The sequence below is a fragment of the Anopheles merus genome, chromosome 3R (assembly GCF_017562075.2).
Source record: "Anopheles merus strain MAF chromosome 3R, AmerM5.1, whole genome shotgun sequence".
Taxonomy (NCBI): domain Eukaryota; kingdom Metazoa; phylum Arthropoda; class Insecta; order Diptera; family Culicidae; genus Anopheles; species Anopheles merus.
The window spans coordinates 49734393-49757667 of NC_054084.1; the positions used below are offsets into that span (position 1 = coordinate 49734393).

A 23275-nucleotide genomic window follows, 5' to 3' on the forward strand; every position below is an offset into this window, starting at 1 on the left:
AGAAAATATGAAATCCAAGTTATCAAGAAGTACCTAATGGTGTGCGGAATACTGAGAATCAGATATAACGCACATGTTTTAAAAGATATTTAATATCGTGAGAGCCTTGTTCCACACTTTAATTCATTTTTTTGTGCGTTTGTTCACAACATCACTTTTTTATTAGACAATAGTTTAATCTATCAGCACAGTAGACTACAAGATATGCTGTACATTTTCATGTTCTGATGCCGACTTGCTTTGGCTTCAATAAAATATTTATAAAATATATTCGTGATGCTTCAGATTCCATGTCTCGATGTTTCATCCTGACATCGAGTATAATATTTGAAACAGGTTGCGACAGTGCACCAACCATCACCATACAGGAGGGATGTTGTTTCGTTACATTTTTTACTATAGACCTGGAGCTTATCATGACGTCGCCGTGCGTTTCGGATTTTTTTTTGCGCTGCCTGAATGAAAGCAACAACTCAAAGGCATTTTTGTGCCTAAGGTACACTGTACGAAAGCAGTCTGCAGGCATGTTATTGTGGCATTTTTCTACTACCGACCACTGTTCCCCAAGGCTATGTTGTTTTTGTACGTTATGAGTATCGTTCCTTGCGACATGCTGATGCTCCTGCACTAAGAACACATGGGGTGCGTGTTATTATAGGGATTATTATCAAGCACATGTGACTCACGTACCTCCCACACAACGAGTCACTGCTTCAGCTTTCTTCAATAAATAATTCGAAGAAGCAAGTCGCAAGGACGCTTTTGGTCGACTTTAGTAATAAGAAGCAAATATTCTTGAACTCAACACTTAGGAGACATTTCTCAAGTTGTTAATGCTTTTTATATTAATTCCATAACGTGCAAATACAATATTGGCATACAATGTCTACACAAACAATGGTATACTTTTCTAAAACAACTTCGTTTATTTGTCGTTTTGCTTATTCAAGCTCCCCACTACTTAAGCTAAGATTGCTTTTGCGCGGATGGACAATTATTAGACTAAAGCATTTCCACAGCTTTTAGTTATTCTATAGAAAATAACTTGGCATGTCATTGGCCACGTGCCCGCGTGCAATATAATGTATGGTTCGTCCTTTACCGCATTCATATCGCTTATTTTTCTGTTGAAAGGCGAGTGGTGTAGGCACAGTTAGAAGAAAGGTTGAAACGAACGAGAAGAAGAAAACTAATAATTCAATATAGCACGAGTGGAAAGCTGTTACACTCTCCAATTTATCATACAAAACCCTGCCCATGAGCATCCGCCTAACACGGGAAGTATTATCGTCTTGATGTTTCCGTGCGCTTCGCTTACCGCGCACATTTTCTATCGAGGCGGTAAAGGTAACGACGGTTGTGTGCAGGGTGTGGGGTGAGTGCGAAGTTAGTCGTCTTTTGACATTCCACGGCATCCTTCTTTTTGGCCAAGAGTTTCTTTAATGCCTTGCAATTGATGTGTCTCTCAGCGTGATGTCCTTTTCGAGGCGTAGCATGGGAATCAAGTAACCTGAAAAGCATGGGGACGGCTGGGTAAGCATAAGCAAAACCTTATCTACCCATATACGCAACGGTAAATCTCATATGAACATGAATATGCGATACCGATGTTTGATACAGATTGAGGCAACGAGCACCAAAGTTTATGACAGAGTTGAAGAAGTGAGTAGTGGTGGCGCAAGTTTTTTTCCTGCACACCAGGGTTAGAAGCGATGGCGACGATAATGATAATGGCGCAGGGCGCGATGAATACAGATGACTATGGTATTCGCGGTATCATCTACGCGTGCTTTGGCAGAGAATTCTATGGTATTCCTTTCGGCAAAAATCGTAAGTTGTTCAGCGTTACAGGGAAACAGTAAAATAAAAACACACGATCGAATGCTTGCCTGGACTGAGGCAACTCCTGGTATGTTTTTTCCGTCTTGTTTCTATAAACCAAGCCAATGGAATTTTGGATCTGTTCAACTTCCTCACTTCAGCAAAAGATTATGAATGGCAAATGTGGATGTAGGCTTCAAACGGCGCGGAGACGCTCGCCCATTCCATTGCCGTTAGGTTCGGCCCAGACGAAGAAAAACGATTTATCGTGAACGGCGCAACAATTGTTAATAGGGAAAATATGGCTCGGAATATTTTCCAAGATGATGATAAATGATGATTAGATGTTTGTCAGAACGCGGTGTGAAATAATTGTTGAGTGTTGAATACGATATGATATAAGAGATAAACACAGAAATACAATGACATGAATGCTTTGATTAATATTGCTGTTGCTTGTATATTGTTACAAAGATTCGTTAAATATAGAAAAGTTAAGGAGTTTTTTTGATAATTCGTAACTTGTTTGATTCATTTGCACCATAAACTAAATAATTTTCAAACTTTGAAGCTCCCTAATATTGCATTTCAATCACCGCTTTTGCAAATTAGTTTATTTATTGCTCAAGTACAACTACAAGTTTTAATACATTTTATACTATCCCAAATTTTAAAATGAGTTCATTGTTAATTTCAATGGTCTAGTTTCATTGTTAATTTTCAATCATCGTTTTTTCAACAATTTTGTAGTATTTCCTTTCCGTGACTATTACATCTACGTTATAAGCTAATCCTGCAATAAAAAACCATTTTCTAGCTCATGATAGGATGGAAATTGCTTTCGAGTAATGAAATTATCTAGGAATAAAATAAATTGTTTGCCTGGAATGTATACAACGGTGCAAAATTATAGCTTCATGAACTAAACGGATTCATTTGCAATATGTGACAGGAAAATAAACCGTTTAACCGCATGTTTTTTGGCTTCTGGATACACTACCATATTTTGACGTCCTCTATCTTTCATCTCCATCCCTTACCCTATATAAAGGATTCGGATGTAAAATAAACCAAACTTTTGCGTCTTTTGCAATAAAATGCCCTTCGCTGCCATAAACCGTTTCGGGACATATTTTTATGAGCCGTTTTACAGCTGCAACGAATAAAACCGATTCTGGTGGATTTGCTTGCGAGCCTTTTTATCGCATTCACGGTACGCGGATTTCTACACCTCAGGTCCTGATGGATTTCCTCAAAATCCCAAGGCACCACTTGTGACACTCCTTGTGTTGGCACTGAAAAAGGATTGGCAAATAAATCCAAACCAGCTAACCCGTTCGTACAACCAAGAGGATTCCATCGAGGGGATGGTCGTTAAAGGTGTGTTCTCGTGTTTACGTACAGACGTAAGCACTTGCCTTAGCACAAGAACAAGCAGCATGAGTGCGATGACACACCTGTGAACATTTATTCATAAACATTGTTCGGATCGACAGCGTAGATGAAAGAGGTTTGTTGAATGTTTCAATATCTATGAAAATACATAACCTTACCTTTATGAACATTTCTACTACAAAACATAAATAAATAAAGTTTGACTATTTTACATAAAACTCTCAAGCTTCCAAGAAATTTTTTCCAGTTTACGTAGCTACAGATCTACAGTAGTTATCCTACAATTAAAACGGTCCCCAAACTCATTTTAAATGAATGGTGTTAGCCAACGGAACACTTAACGAGCCCAGTGTATCCCTTGTACTGTTTTACTCGTACCAACTGAAATTCGCTGGTTATAAAATCGGTGAACATTAAAAGTGATATCCAAGTTGAAATGAAGCAATGAAAACCGTATCTAAGGCTGAAAAGGCACATTTCTCGTAGGACTTTCCGAAGCATCATTTATTTAATCCATTTCATTTTAAATGAGATGTCGTAATTGTTCAGAAATTAGTTGCATAAAGCTCTGCTACAATAAAGAAGAATGTTTGTTTTGCATAGACATAAGAAAGTACAATGTTCAGGCCCAGCCCTGTCACCTAATCTGGTATGACTCAATCGAGAAGTTTTTTAAATATACGCATATTTCTCATATCATCCATTTATTCTACATTGCAAGAATCTTCTTCTTTGGCACAACAACCGCTGTCGGTCAAGGCCTGCCTGTACCCACTAGTGAAGTGAGCTTGGCTTTCAGTGACTTATTGTTACCATAGCAGGATAGTCAGTCCTACGTATGGGGGCACGGTCTTTTCGGGGCTTGAACCCATGACGGGCATGTTGTTAAAGTCGTTCGAGTTGACGACTGTACCACCAGACCGGCCCACATTGCACACACATTGCAAGAATACTTTTGTTTATTCTATTCATAGCTTAATGTTCAAGACGTTCTTTGCTGTAAAAGAGAGGAAATACGACACACCAAAAGCAAAGCATAACGTTCAAACGGAAAACTACATTGTGAATGATTCTAGTTTCCTTCTAAATCCTTTGTAAGGAAGCTATAAGCTATAAGGAAGGAGATAAGCTGAACATTGCAAGATTATAATAGTACGGTTTAAAAGTAATAGTTCAAAGCGTATAGTTCAAACAGCGGACGAAAATGGGCTGGATTTATCTGGAGGCAAAAGTTCTTCGATTTATTTTTCAATGACAGTTACAAAAGAAGTTTATTTCCCGCTACTCACAATTGCACTCCATCCGACACGATGTTTTTTTCTCATTTTACTCACTATACGAAGCTGCTCACTACAATTGGAACCTATCGATAGTCCCAAGGGCTGAAAATGATCACTATAAAAAAGTGCAGGTTTTCTCATATCATGTTGTCTTTCTATTTGGGGACAGTTCGAAACAAAACCAAGGGATTTGTGCAGGTCCCTTAAGCGTGTCTCCCTTTTTATGGTCCAGTAAGCAAGTGAGCGTCAGCGAATTCCCCAATATGTTCTCAGCTGTTTTAAGGGGAGATTTTTGGTTCTTCTGTCACAAACGAATGATAAGAATTTCAATTATTACACAGTCAATTGGATACGATAAGAACCGCTCACGGCATTAGTATCAAATATCGCTTGATTGTATAAACGTACCAAGTTGCAGCTGGTGAAACCGACAGAAATTCATAAAAATTGCTACAGTTCTGTAGACGATGGTCAGGCGGAAATCATGAATCGGAGATAGACGTCTGATTGGACGGAAAACGAAATGGAAGATGGAGAAGAAAGCTCTATAAACGGATTTTTATTTATGATTTATTTGTTGATGCTGCTGCGTTGTGACAATACATAGGATTACATCAACTGATAAGATAGAATAAGAATCAGTTTGAGTCCATTAAATATATAATACAATCATTTCATTTTTTCTTAAGTGTATTCCAAACCAGGTCAAACATTTTCAACCGACAAACTAAAGAAAGTTCTTAGCTTATGTTATTTCTGTATGGTTTGTATGTAACTAAAGTAGTTATCAAGTTATTGTGTTCTTACCCATCCATGTTCATGTCGCCTAAAGATGTTTGTCTTATTATGGAAAATTACAACTGCTATCTATGTGCCTATTTTTGTCTATTTTGCTACTTGTAAGGAGATTTTTTATTAGTTAGTGAAATGTGGTATGATATGTCGTGTATTGTGGCAGTTTCATACAGTCCTTGTAAGTGATAATTTTACAGGGTTTTCGAGGATTATATAGACATGTTCAGCGAGTTGTAGATTCGTTCAGGCATATAATAGATTCTTTCAGCGAGATATAGAATTGTTCGGAAGTAGGCGTAGACATGTTCGGTTATACTGTAGAGCTGTCACTTTCGTACCCCTTGGACTGCAGCTTGGATCATTCTCATCAGGAGGTAAACAAACAGTTTTCGAAAAAATAAGCTTTTTCCAACTAATTTATGTATTAAACAGCTTGGGTAATGATTATTAACTACTTTTATGACTTTTAAGAATGAAAAATTGAACCCTGCGGCACAGTGTGTAAACAAAACAACGGACAGCTCTACAGATTCAGTTCTTGAATTCGTTCATGTCTACGCGCTACATGTTCCGTAACAACTTCTATATCTCGCTGAAAGAATCTATTATATGCCTGAACGAATCTACAACTCGCTGAACATGTCTATATAATCCTCGAAAACCCTGTATGCCTGAACGAATCTACAACTCGCTGAACATGTCTATATAATCCTCGAAACCCCTGTACTATCAGAATAGATTACGTTATAGGAGGGTCCACTGTACTATACTAGGATAATTTGGCAATTGTTGCACACCACCCAATTATTGCACACTGCGTATTGATTGTTATTTATCCAAATAATTATATGACATTGATGAAAGCTAGCGTTTTTGCCACACTTAGTACAGTATAACCGAGCATGTCAACGCCTACTTCCGAACAATTCTATATCTCGCTGAAAGAGTCAATTATACGCTCGAACGAATCAACAACTGGCTGAACATGTCAATATAATCCTCGAAAACCCTGTATTTTAATAACTTAAACTTATATGCTAGAAATTAGGCAAATATATTTAATTCTCATGATTCAGTATCAAAAATTTAGATTTTTTGTAACATAAAACACAAAAAAACAGAGGATGCTTCGATCCTATTAATTGCACGCCTTAAAGGCTCCTTTTTTCGTCGTGCCATTATTTTGACAGCGATTTGTTTACAATTAGCGTGCGGCTGCAGATGCAAGTTTGCTACATATTTTGTGGAATTTCGGCTTGAACTAAGGACAAAAGTGTGAAGAATTTCGTACTGTGCTAAACTCTATGCGATAGAAAATCATCTAGTCTAGGGCTCTTCTTTTGTCTATTTTACTGTATTAGATAGTGTACAATAATTTGATATAAAGTGTGCAAAAATATAATTTGAAGTGTTTGTATGTGTGCAACAATTGGATGTTTGAATAAGTTTAAAAATCATTATTTATTGACATTAGTTTTTATTTGTATCCCTAAAATAAGAAAAATATATACTATTTTTTAAACAATAATGATGTATACTATACTCATAAAACAAGAATATTGTGACTTTATCCATATCAAACATATGAAGTACGTTGGCTGTGCAAGTGTGCAACAATTGGCACATTACTCTATATATAATTAGTTGGTAATGGCTGTGCTTCGGTTCGATTGTACATTCCTTAAATTGCACGCCTTCACAACATACATGCCATGGGTTCAATCCCGATATGGAGTGATAACTTTCACCCCTTTCATACTAATCTACTATCTGTACACCAATCAGTCCGAGATAGTGAAGTTAATAGTAGCATGTTGTAGACCTAGATGAACTACAGCTATTGTGCCGAATTCCAAACTGGGTATCCCAAAATTATTGAAATTAAGTTAAGTAGTCAATTTTTTCATTGATAGAGTTTAAAACATAAAAATAAAAATTGTTATGCCAATTTTTCAAGTTGAAATGGAGTGAAAAAAAGTTGGCATGTATTTTTTGGAATAAACAATAGCTTTACAAAAGGATCGAGCAGGCGAAAGAGAACCTCTGATTGCAGATAAACGAGACAACTACGAAACTAATAGTGGCAACATCAGCGGCTTTACCAAAAAATATTCCAAACCTACATCGGCGTGACGAACAGATAGGTGAACGTACTTTTGAAATCGTCTCATAATTCACCTATCTCAGGTCAAAGGTCAGCAACAACAACAGCATGGTAGTTGTGTTGCGCGCAAGGATGCTGGCTGCGAACCGGTCATTCTACAGCCTGAAAAATCAGTTCACCTCAAAGAACCTGTCGCGACGGACGAAGCTGGGACTATCTAGTATCTATACAGTCCCGGTACTCACATACGCCTCTGAGACATGGACACTGTCCAAATCTGACGAAACCCTCTTAGCCGCGTTCGAGAGGAAGATGCTCAGAAGGATACTTGGCCCCGTATGTGTGGAAGGACAATCGAGGAGCCGTTATAATGACGAGATTTACAGCGAACTCACTATCGTGCAGCGTATCAAGCTAACCAGGCTCCTCCTTTAAGGACGTGATAACGGACTAGCAGACGAAGGCGCGAGACCGTGAGCGGTTTCGGACACTCCTGAAACAAGCGAAGACCGCAAAGCGGTTATTGCACAGGATAGTAAGAAAATAAGTAATCAAATGAACGCTGTACACTAACCCTAGGCATTACTCAAGTTTCCGACGCTAAATAATGCTTCGATACGTAAAATCAAAAATAAATTTCATGTGTTTTTATATATTTTGCTAGCTTAATAATAACTCAATCATGAAATAAATACATACAAAAACCGCATCTTTCCAATGAACTATAGAGGGTTTTACGATAATATGTTTTCATATTTGTTGAAGTTTGACGTTGATTTTTTACGTTGATCTTAACACAATCAAAAACTGCCACAATTCATACAAAACAACATGATAACAGTGGCTCTCCAAAGGAATTCAGATTTCGTTACAGACAACATAAACAAAGTGAACCAAAGTCTTAATGTTCCTCATCGCTTATGAAAAATGACATACAGTCAGTCCAAAAAGTATTCGTCTAGCTGAATATTTTACAGAAAAGGCGAATTATGGCCGCAATAGTAATAAAGAAAGTAAAAGTAATAAAAGTAATCATGGGGTTTCATAAAGGGACCATCAATACACACGTTTTGCTAAAAAATAAGCATTTAAATAGTGCAAAAGCAACCAAAATACATAAAAAAACTAAAAAAAGTCGTTTTATGGGCGCGCAAAAAGTATTCGTCCATCAGACTTTTGGCATAATATACGCATATGAAGCATATGAAAACAAAGGTTATGGAATCAAAAAATGTCCTGATCTTGTTTCTTATTACATTTATGACTATTAGTGACTACTTGCACATCGCAAGAACTCATTTGAAAATTTAAAAAGACGTATTTTTGATCCACTCATCCTACAAAACTTGTTCCAATTATTCTCTAGTAGAAATATTGCATTTCAGGACTGCGTGTCCAAGTTCCATTGAAAAAATGGCATCTGATATCATATTGAGAGTCTACTAAATCATTTTCATCAGTTTGGTTTCAGCTGGTTAGGCGTTTTGGGCAAATGACAATGCCTTGTATGTTCTCCAGCTCGACTGTGCTTGAAACATGTGATACATTTTAAGTAAAATTTCTCAGAACTGGGACTCAAAGTACTTAAAAACTGCATTAATATGTTTTCCCATCCCGTCTCCAATCATTTTAAATCATTTTTCTTGCTCATCTTACCTCACTGAGCCCTAGTATCATGACTCCATGATGCTACCGTTACACGAGATTTTGATGTTGCATCTTAGTAGACTGTTTTCGCTATGGTAGGCGTCGGCCGTATGACCTTGGGGATTTAAACATGTGTTAATATGTTAGTAAAGCCTAATTTGAAATAAATTCTTGAATTATTTCATGCACCTTAACAGATTTGGCCACTTTCTATGTATGGTACTATTCAAATAAAACATGTTTTTAACAACTCACTCATTCAAGCTATTACATGACCAGCTACGATGAAATGCAGCATGACCCCTCAACCAAATGTGACCAATTTCTTTTCCTGATCATATTGGCCATCACAAAATGCACTGATTCCGTGGTAAAATTTGATTTTTTGGACATTAAACCACTTCTTTCGCTAGATTAACCGTCAAGAATGGCTGCTTACATGGCAGTTTGGTACACTATTAGTGGGGCCCTTTCCGTTTGAAGCTCGTAGGCTGAAATTTCAGCCTGTCAGCTGTTTGCATTGTATATCAGTTTTCGAGCAGCTATCTAAGTGAGTATAATATACAGGTGAGCTTATCCCAAGGTGTATGAATTTCGAAGGCTGATTTTTATCGCTTCTGCTTCTGAATAAAGATTTTAAGAGTGTTTTGAGTATTCGTCAAGCCATGATTTGTCTTTTTCTGTAAAATATTCAGCTAGACGAATACTTTTTGGACTGACTGTAGGTGCAAAGTAGCCTGCGTTGAAGTCATTCGAAAATGTGGGGTGGGGGTTGTAAAAAATTTCAGTACAAATGGTACTCAAATTCTTGGGTTTAATTATTTAATGCTTCAAATTTTATGGTGAGGAAGAAACTTCGTAAATTCAGCACGCAATTTAAGGGGAACTAAAAATGAAAGCAATCTTCAAAGCAATGATAGTATATACTTTTGCTCAAATATTGCTCATTTTTTGTTTGAATTACGTTTTTCAAGTACAACTGTACATCAGGACATCGTTATCGACAATACAATACCGGCAAACATATTTTCTTATAAGTATTATGAATGTATGTACAAAAGGAAAAAAGGCTCTATATCCAAATGTGTAAACATTAAAGGAAGAAAAGATAAAAATTCTAAAAAATAAAACTATATAACATCTAAAATATTATGTGGATAAATTCGATCTGTGTTAGAATATAGCAGTATTGTTAGTGACCCCTGTACCGAACAATGGAGTAATCGAATCGAGGCCATCCAAAGAAAAGCGACTAGATATGCTGTAAGACTCTTACTATGGCGACAGGGCGATGTGTTACCGTCATACCATTCCCGGTGTCTGCTTTTAGGGATTCAGTCGTTGAAAAAGCGCCGTGAGATAGCTAAATGCCTTTTTATATCAGGACTACTTAACCACCACATTGATGCTCCTACTCTATTAGCTACGATAGAATTTAACGCGCCATCTAGGAATCTACGTACACGTCAATTCATATCCGTCCCTCGTTATAGAACTCGTTTTGGCCAGTCTGATCCTATGTCAGCTATGTGTCGAACTTTCATAAATAACTTTGATTTATTTGATTTCAACATGCCACAGAATGTTTTTAGAGATAGACTCAGGACACAACTTACGTAATAATTTTTTTTCTCAAAATACATTTTCTATTCTTGTGCACCTGTTCTCCCCGATCGATTTATGTACCTTACATAGTCTATAAGCACTAATTTAAGTACATTCATGTAGGATCTTCAAGATCCCGATGGATTAATAAATAAACATATAAACATAAACATATAAACATATAAATCAAATAAATTATTCATAGATCCTCTGCATAGCACGGCACATTAAAAAGGTCATCACAGTTTACAGTTAAATAAAATCCACCAACACGGTATATTCGTTAAAAATATCATCATTTTCTTTTATTCATCTTTCTCTTTTCTTTACGATTGGGACTGGCTCTTAATATGTACTTTTCATCCGCCATCGATCAATCCATTCCTTTTGCCTATGTTTACATTTCTTCTCCATATTGAAACAAAACAAAAACACGTGTGGAAGTAATTTGCCTACAAATACCAGATAATAATAGCAATGCGTGGCAGCGGCAGGATAATTATCTGTGTGTCTCATTACCTACGACCCATTTGTCAATTACGATAATCAGTCAAATGATTTTGTTTACTCGCTTCATTTTGATAGCTATAGGGTATGTTCTCATCGTCATGGAATTAGGATTAGACATAATTCGTGTTCCTATTTCATTTAATTTTCGTTGCATAAAATCAAACGTGTAAATCTAAAGAGAGCTACAATATTTTGGGAAATAAAGTGTACAACGAAAATTAATCTAATAGGCGAACACATTATTTGGTTGCTGAGTGATTGCGGATACTTTACCGTTGTAATCATTCATATATAATTTTTAAACCATAAACTAAACAAAAGATTTTTTGTTGAAATGATTAAAAAAACGTTTTATGTAATTTCAGTACAGTTCATTCAGTTCTAATCTATTGCATTAGCAGCAGCTATGTACACTTGCTAAACATGGTAGGTACACCAGTGAAATAATTTGGTCATCGTGCTGCCAAACGAACATAACGCTAAAGCGTTGTCCAGGATAAGTGTGTTTCGATATGTTTCTTTTTAAATGTTTTCGCTACCATCGATCCACAACTGACTGTTTATCTTTATGAAAGCCGGTAGGGAAAATATATCGTTTGATACTTGCGATGTTCTTTCATGAGTTTGTAAGAGAAAATGTCCTATTTTATTCAGTTTTAGCAGGCTATTTAAACTATATTAGGGGTCATGATTTAACTTCCAGTGGGTTGCAAAACTACAAACATTTAAAAAACCCAAAAGTATATATGTATAGAAAATACTCAAGCATTGGTCAGATTGCACATAGTATGATAGATATATTTGCAATATATACAAGCATTATGTGGATTTAAAGTCTTCTTCAATAATGCAAATTAAATAAACTAAACAAGTTATTATAATCTCCAAAATGCCATTTCTCTATCTCAGAGCAATGTAATTGTACATATGTATTGTTTTATTGCACTAGTTTTATTGCAGTTTCGCAAAAGTATTGATCAACTTTATATGTGTAGTAAGTTATGAAAAGTTGAGTACGATTTAGTGATAATTCATACGCGATCAATTAATTTTAATTCAATTTGAATGGATTCATGGGTAATTTTTAAGTAAAACATAAATGACACAGTATAAGGTTTCAATTGAACAAAAGGAATCACATTGCTCTGAGTATAAAATGGTGACAGCTAGGGTCAAATAAAATTCCACTATTTTATGGCACTACAAACAGAAGTACTCAAATTTATACATTCTCTACATTGGTGTCTCCACTTAATTGATGTGTTTGTTGCAACGGATGATTTGCATTCCCAGAAAAACCAATAGAAGCTTCCTGACCATTAGTGATTGTGTTTGTTTCATTGTTGCACTCCTGCGGTGGATGGTTATCTAAATTATTTGTTTGCAGACTGTGCGTAGTAGGCGAAACACGGGATGGCGATCGGGATGATTCTTTGCCACCATGAAACAACGAAACGGAAGTTGAGTGGTGGTGGTGACTCGAAGGAAAGTGATGAACTACTGAAGGCGCTTGTTGAATTGGTGGAAGCTGTGGAGGAGGCGGGTGTGGTGGGCCTACTGTTGTCAAAAGCTGCTGCTGTTGATGGATACTGTTGGTGCTCGAAAGGGGCGGAACTGGAAGATGCTGCTGCTGCTGCTGCTGGTGCTGCTGTTGCTGCTGTTGATATGGCGAATTATTAATCATGTTGCTGCTGGCTGCTGACGCCATCGTGACCGAGCTCGGCACGGACGACCAGGTACCGTCGTACTTGGACTTGACGAACAACGGCTGCTCGACCGATCGGCCATTATCGCCAAAATTGAGTTTATTATCCTTATTGTATCCTATTTTGTTGTACTTGGTCGTTCGTTTAATCGTGCCAAAAAGCGGTGTATGGGGTACACTGCTGCTACCTCCACCGATTGCACCACCGCTACCCGGCACACTACCAGACATGCTGTTCATCACATCCATTGTCAGCGTCGACGAGGCTGCCATCGGTTGGCCCGCCGGAAGTAGGCTACAGTGGCTTCCACTGTTGAGATTACTTACCGTTGAGCCACCGTACGACGAGCCCATGCCACCACCGGTGCTATAGCTTGCCGTAGGGCCCGACGATGAACATTGATTCAAATTGTTCAACATGTCGGCCATCCGATTTTCGATGATGTTCATTTTCTGGCTTTTTATGCTACCTCCACCACCACCGATCGGACGTCCGTTAGCATCCCGCTCCCTTTTATCGTGCACACCGATTTGTTGCTGATGCAGTTGCGACTGTATCTGAGCATGCATCTGTTGGGTTCCATGGAGACCGTACTGGGCTTGCATTTGCTGCTGGTGGCGCTGTTGATGTTGTTGATTTATGAAATTATTGTAGTGACATCCACCGGACACTGCCGCGGCCGTAACAACGGTGGGCGCTGAGTAGACATTTTTGCCATCGAATTGGTTTTGGGCGTACAGTTGCACCGAGCGGCCTACCAGCGTGGTTGAAGCGTAAGCCCCGTAGTTGTCATAGCAAGGGTCCGATTGTCCCAGATCGTTTTTGAATGATGAACACCCAGCCACTTCCGCGTAGTCAGGCATATTCAGCGGGGACAATCTGAGGATATAGGTGCAATTAATTATAAAAATGCAAGAAAAAGAGTGGAAAAGAAAAAAACAAATATGCAAAGCCCGAGTCTCACGATGCATACCGCGTTGTTAGTAGTTGTATCATAAATATATATTTTAATTTGTGCACTTAGCGTGAACAGCACAAAGAAGGGGAAAAATACATTTGTTCACACATTTTGAAAGTTTCCCACAGTGTGGCAGATGTGGCCAAAGAATTACGCATGTATGCTTTTATCGATTTTGCTATTGTATGATATTTTTTTTTTGTTTGGTCATCCCATTCCATCGCTGCATTATTTACCAAAAATATTTGCAATTTGTACCCAATCCCCAATCCCAAGGGCGGAAATGAAATTATCCAACGACGAGTTTGCAATGTATTTAAACAATATATAACGCATGAAAATGAAAGTCGTTAGTTATACTTTAAGGTTGCAGTCACAAAACAATCTAATGAATTGGTAATGAAGTGCTGATATAATTTGATATAATTTTTTGATATAATACCATCTAAACATCAAACATGAGAGCAGCAAAGTACCGCATTTAAAATTATTTAAATTGGCCATTATCTCAAATTTCAATCCGAAAGGATACAGTTCCATCAAATTATCTTACATCGTTTAGTGAGATACAGCTGAAACAACAGCCTAAGTGTTGAATAAATACGTAATGGAAAAAGTTTTAGCCATGCATACAGTAATTTCCTTAGCGACATGAGTACTACGAATGTTTCACAAAAAAAGTGTTGGAAGATGTTCATTCACAAGTTTGCACACTTCATCCGTAACCTTCTTGCTAACATCACCGTACGCTAGAAGCATCACGTACAGATTGCAACCAGTTTCCAAGGGATAGGCATATTTACCATTGTCGCGGATGTTCAAGAACGTAATGGTGGTAAACAACAGACACTATCATTTGTGGGAAAAGTTTCGTCGAATGCTTTCTCCGGCAGTTTCGAGTGAGAAATGTAAACCGCCAAAAATTTACGAACTCCATTACTGGCTTAAACCTTTGAAGTGATCCCCATTATCCTAGACCGGCGAGCGGGTACGAGCTGTGTATCCTTTAATGATGCTGAAGTTTTGTGTATTTGTTTGCTTTTACCCTCATAGTTTCTGGCGCCACACACGAGCAAGGAAATGGAACAAAGTGTTGAAGATGTGTCGTTGTTGTGTGCTTTTAAACCCTGTTGATTGTTTGGAAAACTATTGCAGAAGCTCTCGTCGACAGTATTGCTACACAAAACTGTCATCAACCTCTTTGCGGTAAGGTGTTTGTTTAGAATGTACACAATTAGGCATAATTAAGTAGATTGTTTAGAGAGCGCCCTTGCAAGCACTTTACCCTTTTTTGGGGAATAAGCTTACATGAAGCAATGTTATAGATACAACAGTGTTAAACTGATTGAATTCAAAACTCTGACATACATAATAATATTGAATCTATTGAAACTTTTTTCATTAATATGCTTACCTTTCATAATCCGGAAGTGGAAGTGTTGGGGCGGCAGAAACCTGAGCATAGTCGGTGATGACTTCCTTAGTAATGTCATTCGCTTGTCGCCAAACTCCACCTCCCGGGTCGATCCACACACCATTAGGATTCAGTGGTAGAGTAGGAAACTTTCGGACTGTTCCGATAGCGTGATTACCTGAAATTGTGTAAACGTGTTAACAACATTCTCTTTTACGATACAGTGTTTTTCATAGCGCTGATACAGTGATAATATGCCAAGAACAGATTAATTGTATACCACTGCACAACACTTAAATGTTTTTGCTTATCATAAGCATGCATGGGTACAAATTTCATTGCTTTCATTGTACGGAGATTCTGAAAGTTGTGAATAATTTCAAACTTAGCCCCAATCATTCGAGGGCAAAGCTATTGCACGAATAATGCACGTAAAATGATTTGAGTCAACAAAACGCGATGTAGCATGATACGGTAAATTGTTTCGTGACTAAACACATCCCTCATGCACATGATGTGAAAAATGAATGCTGCTGTTTGATTATTATTGTTATTTTATTTTTGTATGGATGAGTCCTCTTATGCAGTAAACAACAGCCCTGCTTATTGAATTGTTTAGTGTATAACGTGAGATTTACGATTACATTTTCCTTGGCGTATTTACTGTATTTACTATTTACTTATGATAGGCTGAAATTTTGATAGAAATGTTTGTTAGAACCACAGGATTAACATTTGTTGAAAACAAAATCCTCAAAGAGTAAAAAGTAAAAATATAAAAATAGTAAAATTGGTTTTGCGTATTGTTACTATTTGTAAGCATTTACTTATTATCCAAATTATCACCAAAATGGCATCTAGCGATTTAATGAATTTCAAAAAGAGATTCTTGATTCATTGCGGATTTTTTTATGTAGTAAATTCCACCACGACAATTTGGCTGACTGTGACTCACCGTGCATATTGTTCAACGAGCTGTGTTTCATAAATTGTATCCTGCGGAAAATAATGATGGCACCGAACAAAAAGACGATAATGGCGATGATGGAACCGAGCAGAATTATAAACCATGTTTGCGTTAGTATATCGTGTGAGTAGTCATGGTTTATTGGATATCTGTGGAAGAAAGAAATGGAATAAAAGCATTTTTCATGTACTTGCTGAGCTTAAATGCAATGTGTAACTTAAGGAAGCATACATGCACGCTTGTCAAAATATGGTGCAACATGCATAATAGGGAAATAGTTTGCAGCTTATTCTATACTACCTTGTGTACCCATGATCAAGCCGCCTAGTGTGAGGGTCTAGCCTCAAAATCGAAGGAATGCTGTATGGACCAATTCCGACCTTTGTCGACGCTGCAATACTGACAGAATACGTTACACCAGCAGACAGATTAGCAAGCAGTAACTTTGGTGCTTCTCCGTCGACAGTCATATTGGTAAGAACTTTGGATATGTTGTGAACGTCGTAACCTCTGATGATGATGTGATAGTGTTTCAATTTTCCTAATGAGTATGGAAATCGAGTTTTTTCATTGTTAAAAATATAAACATATGATTTAGTTCACATTATAACCAATTACCATTTATCGTGCTGTTACTCGGCGGTTCCCACTTGAGGTAAACTGCTGAGGTATTCAGTAGAACTGCTTCCAGATTTACTGGTGATGCCGTCGGAACTGAAAAAATTAACACATTCCATTGAAGAATTGTTGAAAGGTACACGGTTTTTGGTCTTCTCCTTATCTTACCATCCTCTAAAGTGCACGTTGATCTAGAATTCGAGGGACGTCCCTGGATTGTTTTGTAGAATGGTACAAGGAAAAACTCATATTCGGTAAACTTTTCTAATCCATTTATCGTACAAGCAGAAGCACCCCCACCATGTAGAACTGTCAAAGTTCGATACGTTCCGTTGGAGTTTACCTTGCGCGAGTAAATATAGAACCCTTCCACATACTGCCCGTTAACAATCTCCCACGCCAGTCGCACACTGGTAGCATCGGTTGCATTAGCTTCAAGGAGGTTGACCACCTGCCCTGACGAAAGTGTTGCTTGCGCTTCACTGAGATTGATGTCTTCTCCATGATTGAATTCTCTTCCAATGGAAACCGGATCGGACATGAGGCTCGGAATACCAAGTCCCTGGTCGTTTTCTGCTCGAACGATAAAAATGTAACTGACGTTTGGAGAAATCGGAGAATAACTGTAGCTCGTGGACGAAACCTTGAACGGGACTGTGGTCCACCCTTTGGCCATATCACTTGAAAATACTTCAATCAGGTAACCATTGATATCGGAAGCACCGGATTTGATGCTGGGCAGCCAAGAGATGGTAATGGAGCTGTTGCTAATGTTAACAATTTGTGGCTTTCCCGGGGCGCTTGGGAATTCGGATGGTTCAGGTGCCCGATAAAAGTTAACATTCGGATTCGTGGGTGACTCAACGCGCAGGAACGCACTCCACGTAGATTTCCCACTGCGGCTGCTGGCTACGCACGTGTAGAGCCCTTGATCGGTTCCTTTTTCAAGCTCTCGTAATAAGAGCGTTCCATTTTCCGTTATATTAATTCGTTCCGATGGTGCGACCGGATTGCCATCCAGGTACCAAGAAATGAACGGATAAGGATTACCAACCGCATTGCAAGCCATCGATACTGTTGACTTTGAGGGAAGAGTTTGGTTTGTAGGACCAAGAATAATGATTGGAGGGGGTCGATCATCCTGTGAAGCTACCATCAAGCGGGCTCGAACACTGACAGATCCGACACTGTTTACGGCACTACAAACGATCACAAGACCGTTATCAGATTTTGTAGTTTGAGTTAGCGTCAAGACAGTGAGACTTTCCTGAGTGTATGTAGTCTCGAATCGATCGACGGACGTGCCGGGAAAGATCAGTGTTCTGTTACCTTCTATAGACCAAAATGTAGTTGGTTTTGGTCTGCCTTCTGATTTACATTCGAACGAAACATCGTGCGGTGCTTCTACTACCTGTGGGACTGGTCTTATCGAAAGATGGGGAGGAGCTGAAAGTCATGCAATAAAATGTAGTAGTTTAAGTCATTAGGACAAAAAAATCCCCTTTCATAATTTATGAATGTCTTTATACGTACACAGGACGGTCAATGTGCCAGTGGCTGAGATGGCTCCGACAGCATTATCAGCCTCACAGCTATACTCTCCCTCATCATCCAGAACTACATCCTCCAACCGTAGACTCCTGTCCTCCAGGATATGCACTCGATTTAATGGCATGTTGCCTCCTGATGCCGATCGACGCCATAGTACATCCGGCATCGGATCCCCACCTACTCGACATTGAAATGTTACAGACGTACCTTCGACAACAGTTTGATCATGCGGTCCTCGTATCAGAAATGGTTTTACTGCAACGATGTATGAATATGCTGAACGATCTGGAAGCTACCCAATGAACGCAATAATATGAACGTGGTTTAAAAAAACATACCATGAACTTTGAGAAAAGCCGTTGCTGATTCCCGTACGCCAACCAAATTTTTTGCAATGCATTGGTATTGTCCTTCGTCAGTTTGACGTACATCCTGAATTGCTAAATTACCTCCATCCACAATACGAATGCGTTTCGAAGCTTCAACTTCTAGTTTTTGACCATTTTTCCGCCACCATAACGTCGGCTCCGGAATTCCTTTTGGTGGGCCGCATTCTAGTAGCACTGTTTCCCCCTGTGCTACGCGTGTATGCTGGGGCTCAAGTCGAAACTCTTCTCGCAATACTATAACATGTACAACAAATGACACAATAAAAATAGTACAGAAATAGTATTGAAATACTATGAAAACAAACAAAAAACATATGGTAGGGCTACTGGCTGAGTTTGATGTATTAGCAAAACAATAATAATAATTAATAAAATCCATATAAACAATAAAAAAATTTGTCAGAGCTATTGCACATCGTTTTCATTACCACGTTATTCATATTATGAGTCAATATCTATAGAGCTAATAAGAAGTTTATATTTTGAGAAAGCTCACAACGCAAACCGACCTACTGTCATGGGCAAGAAAATACAGTATTTAAATAATAGTGAACTTAATATAAGTTTGCCGTAGTTATACACAAAACAGCAGGATTCGTTTGGTAAATGGAACGACGAATGTTTTTCAAACGATTTTTTCTGATTTATTTACTGATTTTTGTACCAATTTTCAGTTAACTGTCAGTCAGCTCTGGGTGAAGTTTAGCCAAAAAAATAGCAAACGTGAAAAATCGCAAACGTATACATGCGTTGAAGGGCCTGACACTTGCACCAAAGTACTGACTCCACCATGGGTCTTGCAATGGGTTACTCAACGAACTGCTACGGCGGACATATAATGAAAGTGAGCAAACCGAAAAGGAAACTCTAGACAACCTGTCACAAAAGCGTTAGAACATAATGGAAAACTGACCAATATTCCTAGGCGTTGCCTAAAATATACAAAAAAAAATGGGAAAACACCAACAAAACATTCGAAATCTGACCAACCTAGCGGTTTTTATGATCGTCTGCGATGCAAATGGAAATTTTATTTGCATTTTTGGTGCCATTCGTTATGTCCCTAAGCTTGTTTGTGTATTTCTGTGTGTTTTGCTCCGACATTTATGTTGCCGTGAGTGGCATTTTGAGTTGGGTTTTATCGTAGGTATTTTGTGTGCTTTTTCACTTCGTCGGTTATTTCCCTCCATGTCCGCTTTATTTTTCGCTTTCGGTTTACTAATATGCCGTGCTGTTAGGAGCATAACTAACGTAAATAGTTTTATAGAAGCTTTACCTTTAAAATGAATTGTTCAAAGTGCTAGCTATGCAGGATTTAATTCCATTGTTTTTTTGTGCTTTCTTGTTCACCTGAAGTTTTAAGAGATTGTTTTTGTCTTATTCATAGCAACTGATGGACTGGTTGAAAGGTTAAAAGGTTCTTTGCCTTCAGTTATGTGCGGGTATGGGTAAATTGTGTTGTATAAACTAAAACTCACTTTGGAGCTGCGTTGAAAAAAAACTTTCATTCAGTCCCACATCAATGTCCTAGGCACAATAAAATTATAGTACGAACAACAAAAACCTCATCAAACCGCAGTTTTACAATCACTCTATACCTTAAACCACCCATAAAGTTTAAATCATGACAAATGATCGCTATATGTGTTGGGCTGAATCACAAACTGAAATAAAAGCTTGCGATATTACAGCAAAAGAAACAGCTAAACGTATGTGACTGGAATCTTGATACATTTCAAACGACTATTTCCCCTTTGTTTGTTACAAGCATCCATGCAAGTTGATTTAAACAAGTGTTGTCTGTCACTCGGCACACGACAATCAACAAGGCAGAAATTTGTATCGGATACATAGTTGGTGAAATTGATGGTCTGTTGCTAACGAATGGAGCGGACCTCGCTTACTCTGGTTTTATCAGCATTATCTTTGGCATACATAACTGACTTTCAAATCCCAGCAATATCCATCCATAATAAATGCAAAGGATCGACTAAAAGGACGACTATAGCCGCACTGAGGAAGGTGGATTGTACGAACAAACAGTTTTTTTTCATCACTCGTGTTCAAGTTGCAAATTGTTTCAACAACTATACATACAAAATTTCCGAAAAGTAGAGAGTAGCATAAAAATAGTGAGAAAAAATTTAGCATTTATGTTTTTTACTGTTAAATGTGTTCTTCTATGCATAGTCTAAGTCATCGAAACCACTATATATATTAACATTGAACTACGTTATGAAAAGAAAATCACACCTTTGGTCACACTCTGTGCATAGAATATTTCACAAACCAACATAGAGCCACCTTTCCCACTTCTATCGATATGCTCAACAAGTATGTTTCTAAGCGATTCAACATTTGCCTGCATAGGGTTCATCTTTACGTTTTGTTGCACAGAAAGGATAATAAATTGATATGCTTCCGGCGGTGAAGGCTTGTTGCTATTTTTAATTAAATTTATTTCATCACGTCTTCCTCTGAGGTATAAAACCGACTGGATTGAACAAAACAACCACATCGAAATAACTCTAGATCAGATATATTGAAATCAAAATTCAGTTTAATTTAATCTCTTTGCATTCACTAAGATAAAGATTTCACAATATTGAATAATTACCTGAGTTCTTTATATATAAATTTATGTTTGATCAGGCTCTCATTGTAAGCTCTCTTGATATAAATTCTAATATACAAGAGTAAAAATATGGATAAAATATAACTTTTTCAAAAACACAGTAATTCTATCGTTTATATAATTCAAACGAGTTGTTCATATGCCGATTTGTCTGTCAGCCTCTAAAAAAACGAAAATATTATTATGGACATTAGTACAATGATTATTACAAAAAAGTCTGTTTGTTGTACCAATAATATTATATTGATTGACAATGGTACATTCGTTCGAATGTTTATCTTAACAGTTATTTAATATATTGTTATATAGCACATTATACAATGGCATCCCAGCATTTAAGGATTGCTGCACAAATGAGTTTGTTATTCCGGCCTTAATGGCGATTGCCTCTACGACATTTTGCTACTTCGACTTGAGCCTACCACGCTTCCTCTGTCGTTATGAAAGGCCTAAACGAACTGTTCCATACACAGCAAATTTTCTCATCCGGTTTCAGTAAAGTTTTTTTACTGAAACGGTTCAGTAATAGAATATTTTACTGGTTTTCAGCATGAATGTCATGTTTTTAAGGACTTTCAGCTAAATAATTTGCTGAAATTGCGTGGGGACTGTGAGCGCTTACTGAACCATCTACACTTGCGACGGCAAAATACAGTATAAAAAATGTATAAAACAACACAAAACATGTATGAACATGAATTGAGAAACTGGCAATCTCAAAGCATAAATAAAAACTCAATTTAAAAGAAATATTTTGTCATTTTTTAATCGCTACCAACTACTGGAAGATCAGTAATATGAGAACGGCTTTACTGGTATTTCAGTAAACGAGCTGTTATTTTGGTGAGCACCGGACATTACTGAATGATTCAGTAAACATTCTTTTTACTTTAAAAAATACTGAAACTTCAGTTAAAAAAAATTCAGTAAAATTTTACTGAAGTTCAGTAAAAAAGTTTTCTGTGTACGTATAACATGGCCAACGTATAACCTAGCGAGTTTGACGCGCTGCAAGTGATATACACCTCGTATAGATCGTCGTTGTATCGGCTTCTGTATTGTCTATTATGCTATTTAATTGACAAAATAAATATTCCTACTTTTTTGCACTCAGCCAATGTGGTCATAACAATTTTGAATGTTAATGTGTATCACACTCTTCAACCAAAATGCCCCAAATACATTCGTTGTTTTGTTTGCAGTTTGTGGTTTTAGTAACCGCATTTATTATCAAATTAGATTCTCTCTACTGCATGAATAGTCTCAGAAGCTTGTAAATTTTGCATGGATGCGTAAATTATAAAGAAGAAGAACTTAAACAGGGTTTTCTGTGGGTAACAAGGTAATGTAGAATAATTATAATAAAAATCATCCTAGAACTCAATTGTTCTAGTTATGTATTTTCGGTCATGAATGAATTAAATCCTTGTAATAGGGCTCTTTCCGTTCTAAGTTCGTAGGCTGGTATTTCAGCCTGTCAGCTGTTTGCATTGTATATCAATTTTCGAGCAGCTATCTAAGTTAATATAACATACAGGTGAGCTTATCCCAAAGTGTATGTATTTGAAAGGTTGATTTTAGACGCTTCTGTTTCTGAATGAAGATTTTAAGAATGTTTTGTGTATTCGTTAAGTCACCATATATTGCCTGTTTGGGCAAAACATTTTGCCCGTCCTGTCAAAAAGTGACGTTCCAATTTTTTTTTTTATTAAAAGTAGGTTTTGAGGCCACCTGATCTACATACACTTTGATTCTAGATTCCACCATCTGACCTCTTTAGTGTACCTTGGAATAAATGAAAACACCACCTTGTTTTGTCATTTTTTTTTTCGAGCAGGTACTTGAATCTAAATCAAGCTTTGAGGCTGAAATAATCTAGA

The 23275-nt window shown here is 37.5% G+C and overlaps 1 protein-coding gene across 8 annotated transcripts in view; it reads right to left on the reverse strand.

Annotated features, from left to right (window-relative positions):
* Positions 1-10926: 10926 nt before the first annotated feature.
* LOC121596656 (protein sax-3-like) overlaps positions 10927-23275 on the reverse strand; it is a 48188-nt gene continuing 35839 nt past the window's right edge. For all 8 annotated transcript variants that reach the window (XM_041921785.1, XM_041921778.1, XM_041921779.1 and 5 more), the window contains 8 exons: positions 18710-18994; positions 18354-18626; positions 16989-18266; positions 16821-16916; positions 16503-16743; positions 16191-16351; positions 15236-15413; positions 10927-13742 (listed from right to left, as the gene is read on the reverse strand). In XM_041921785.1, the coding sequence (XP_041777719.1) occupies positions 12380-13742; positions 15236-15413; positions 16191-16351; positions 16503-16743; positions 16821-16916; positions 16989-18266; positions 18354-18626; positions 18710-18994 (3875 nt within the window). In that variant the 3' untranslated portion in view covers positions 10927-12379. The remainder of the gene's footprint in view (positions 13743-15235; positions 15414-16190; positions 16352-16502; positions 16744-16820; positions 16917-16988; positions 18267-18353; positions 18627-18709; positions 18995-23275) is intronic.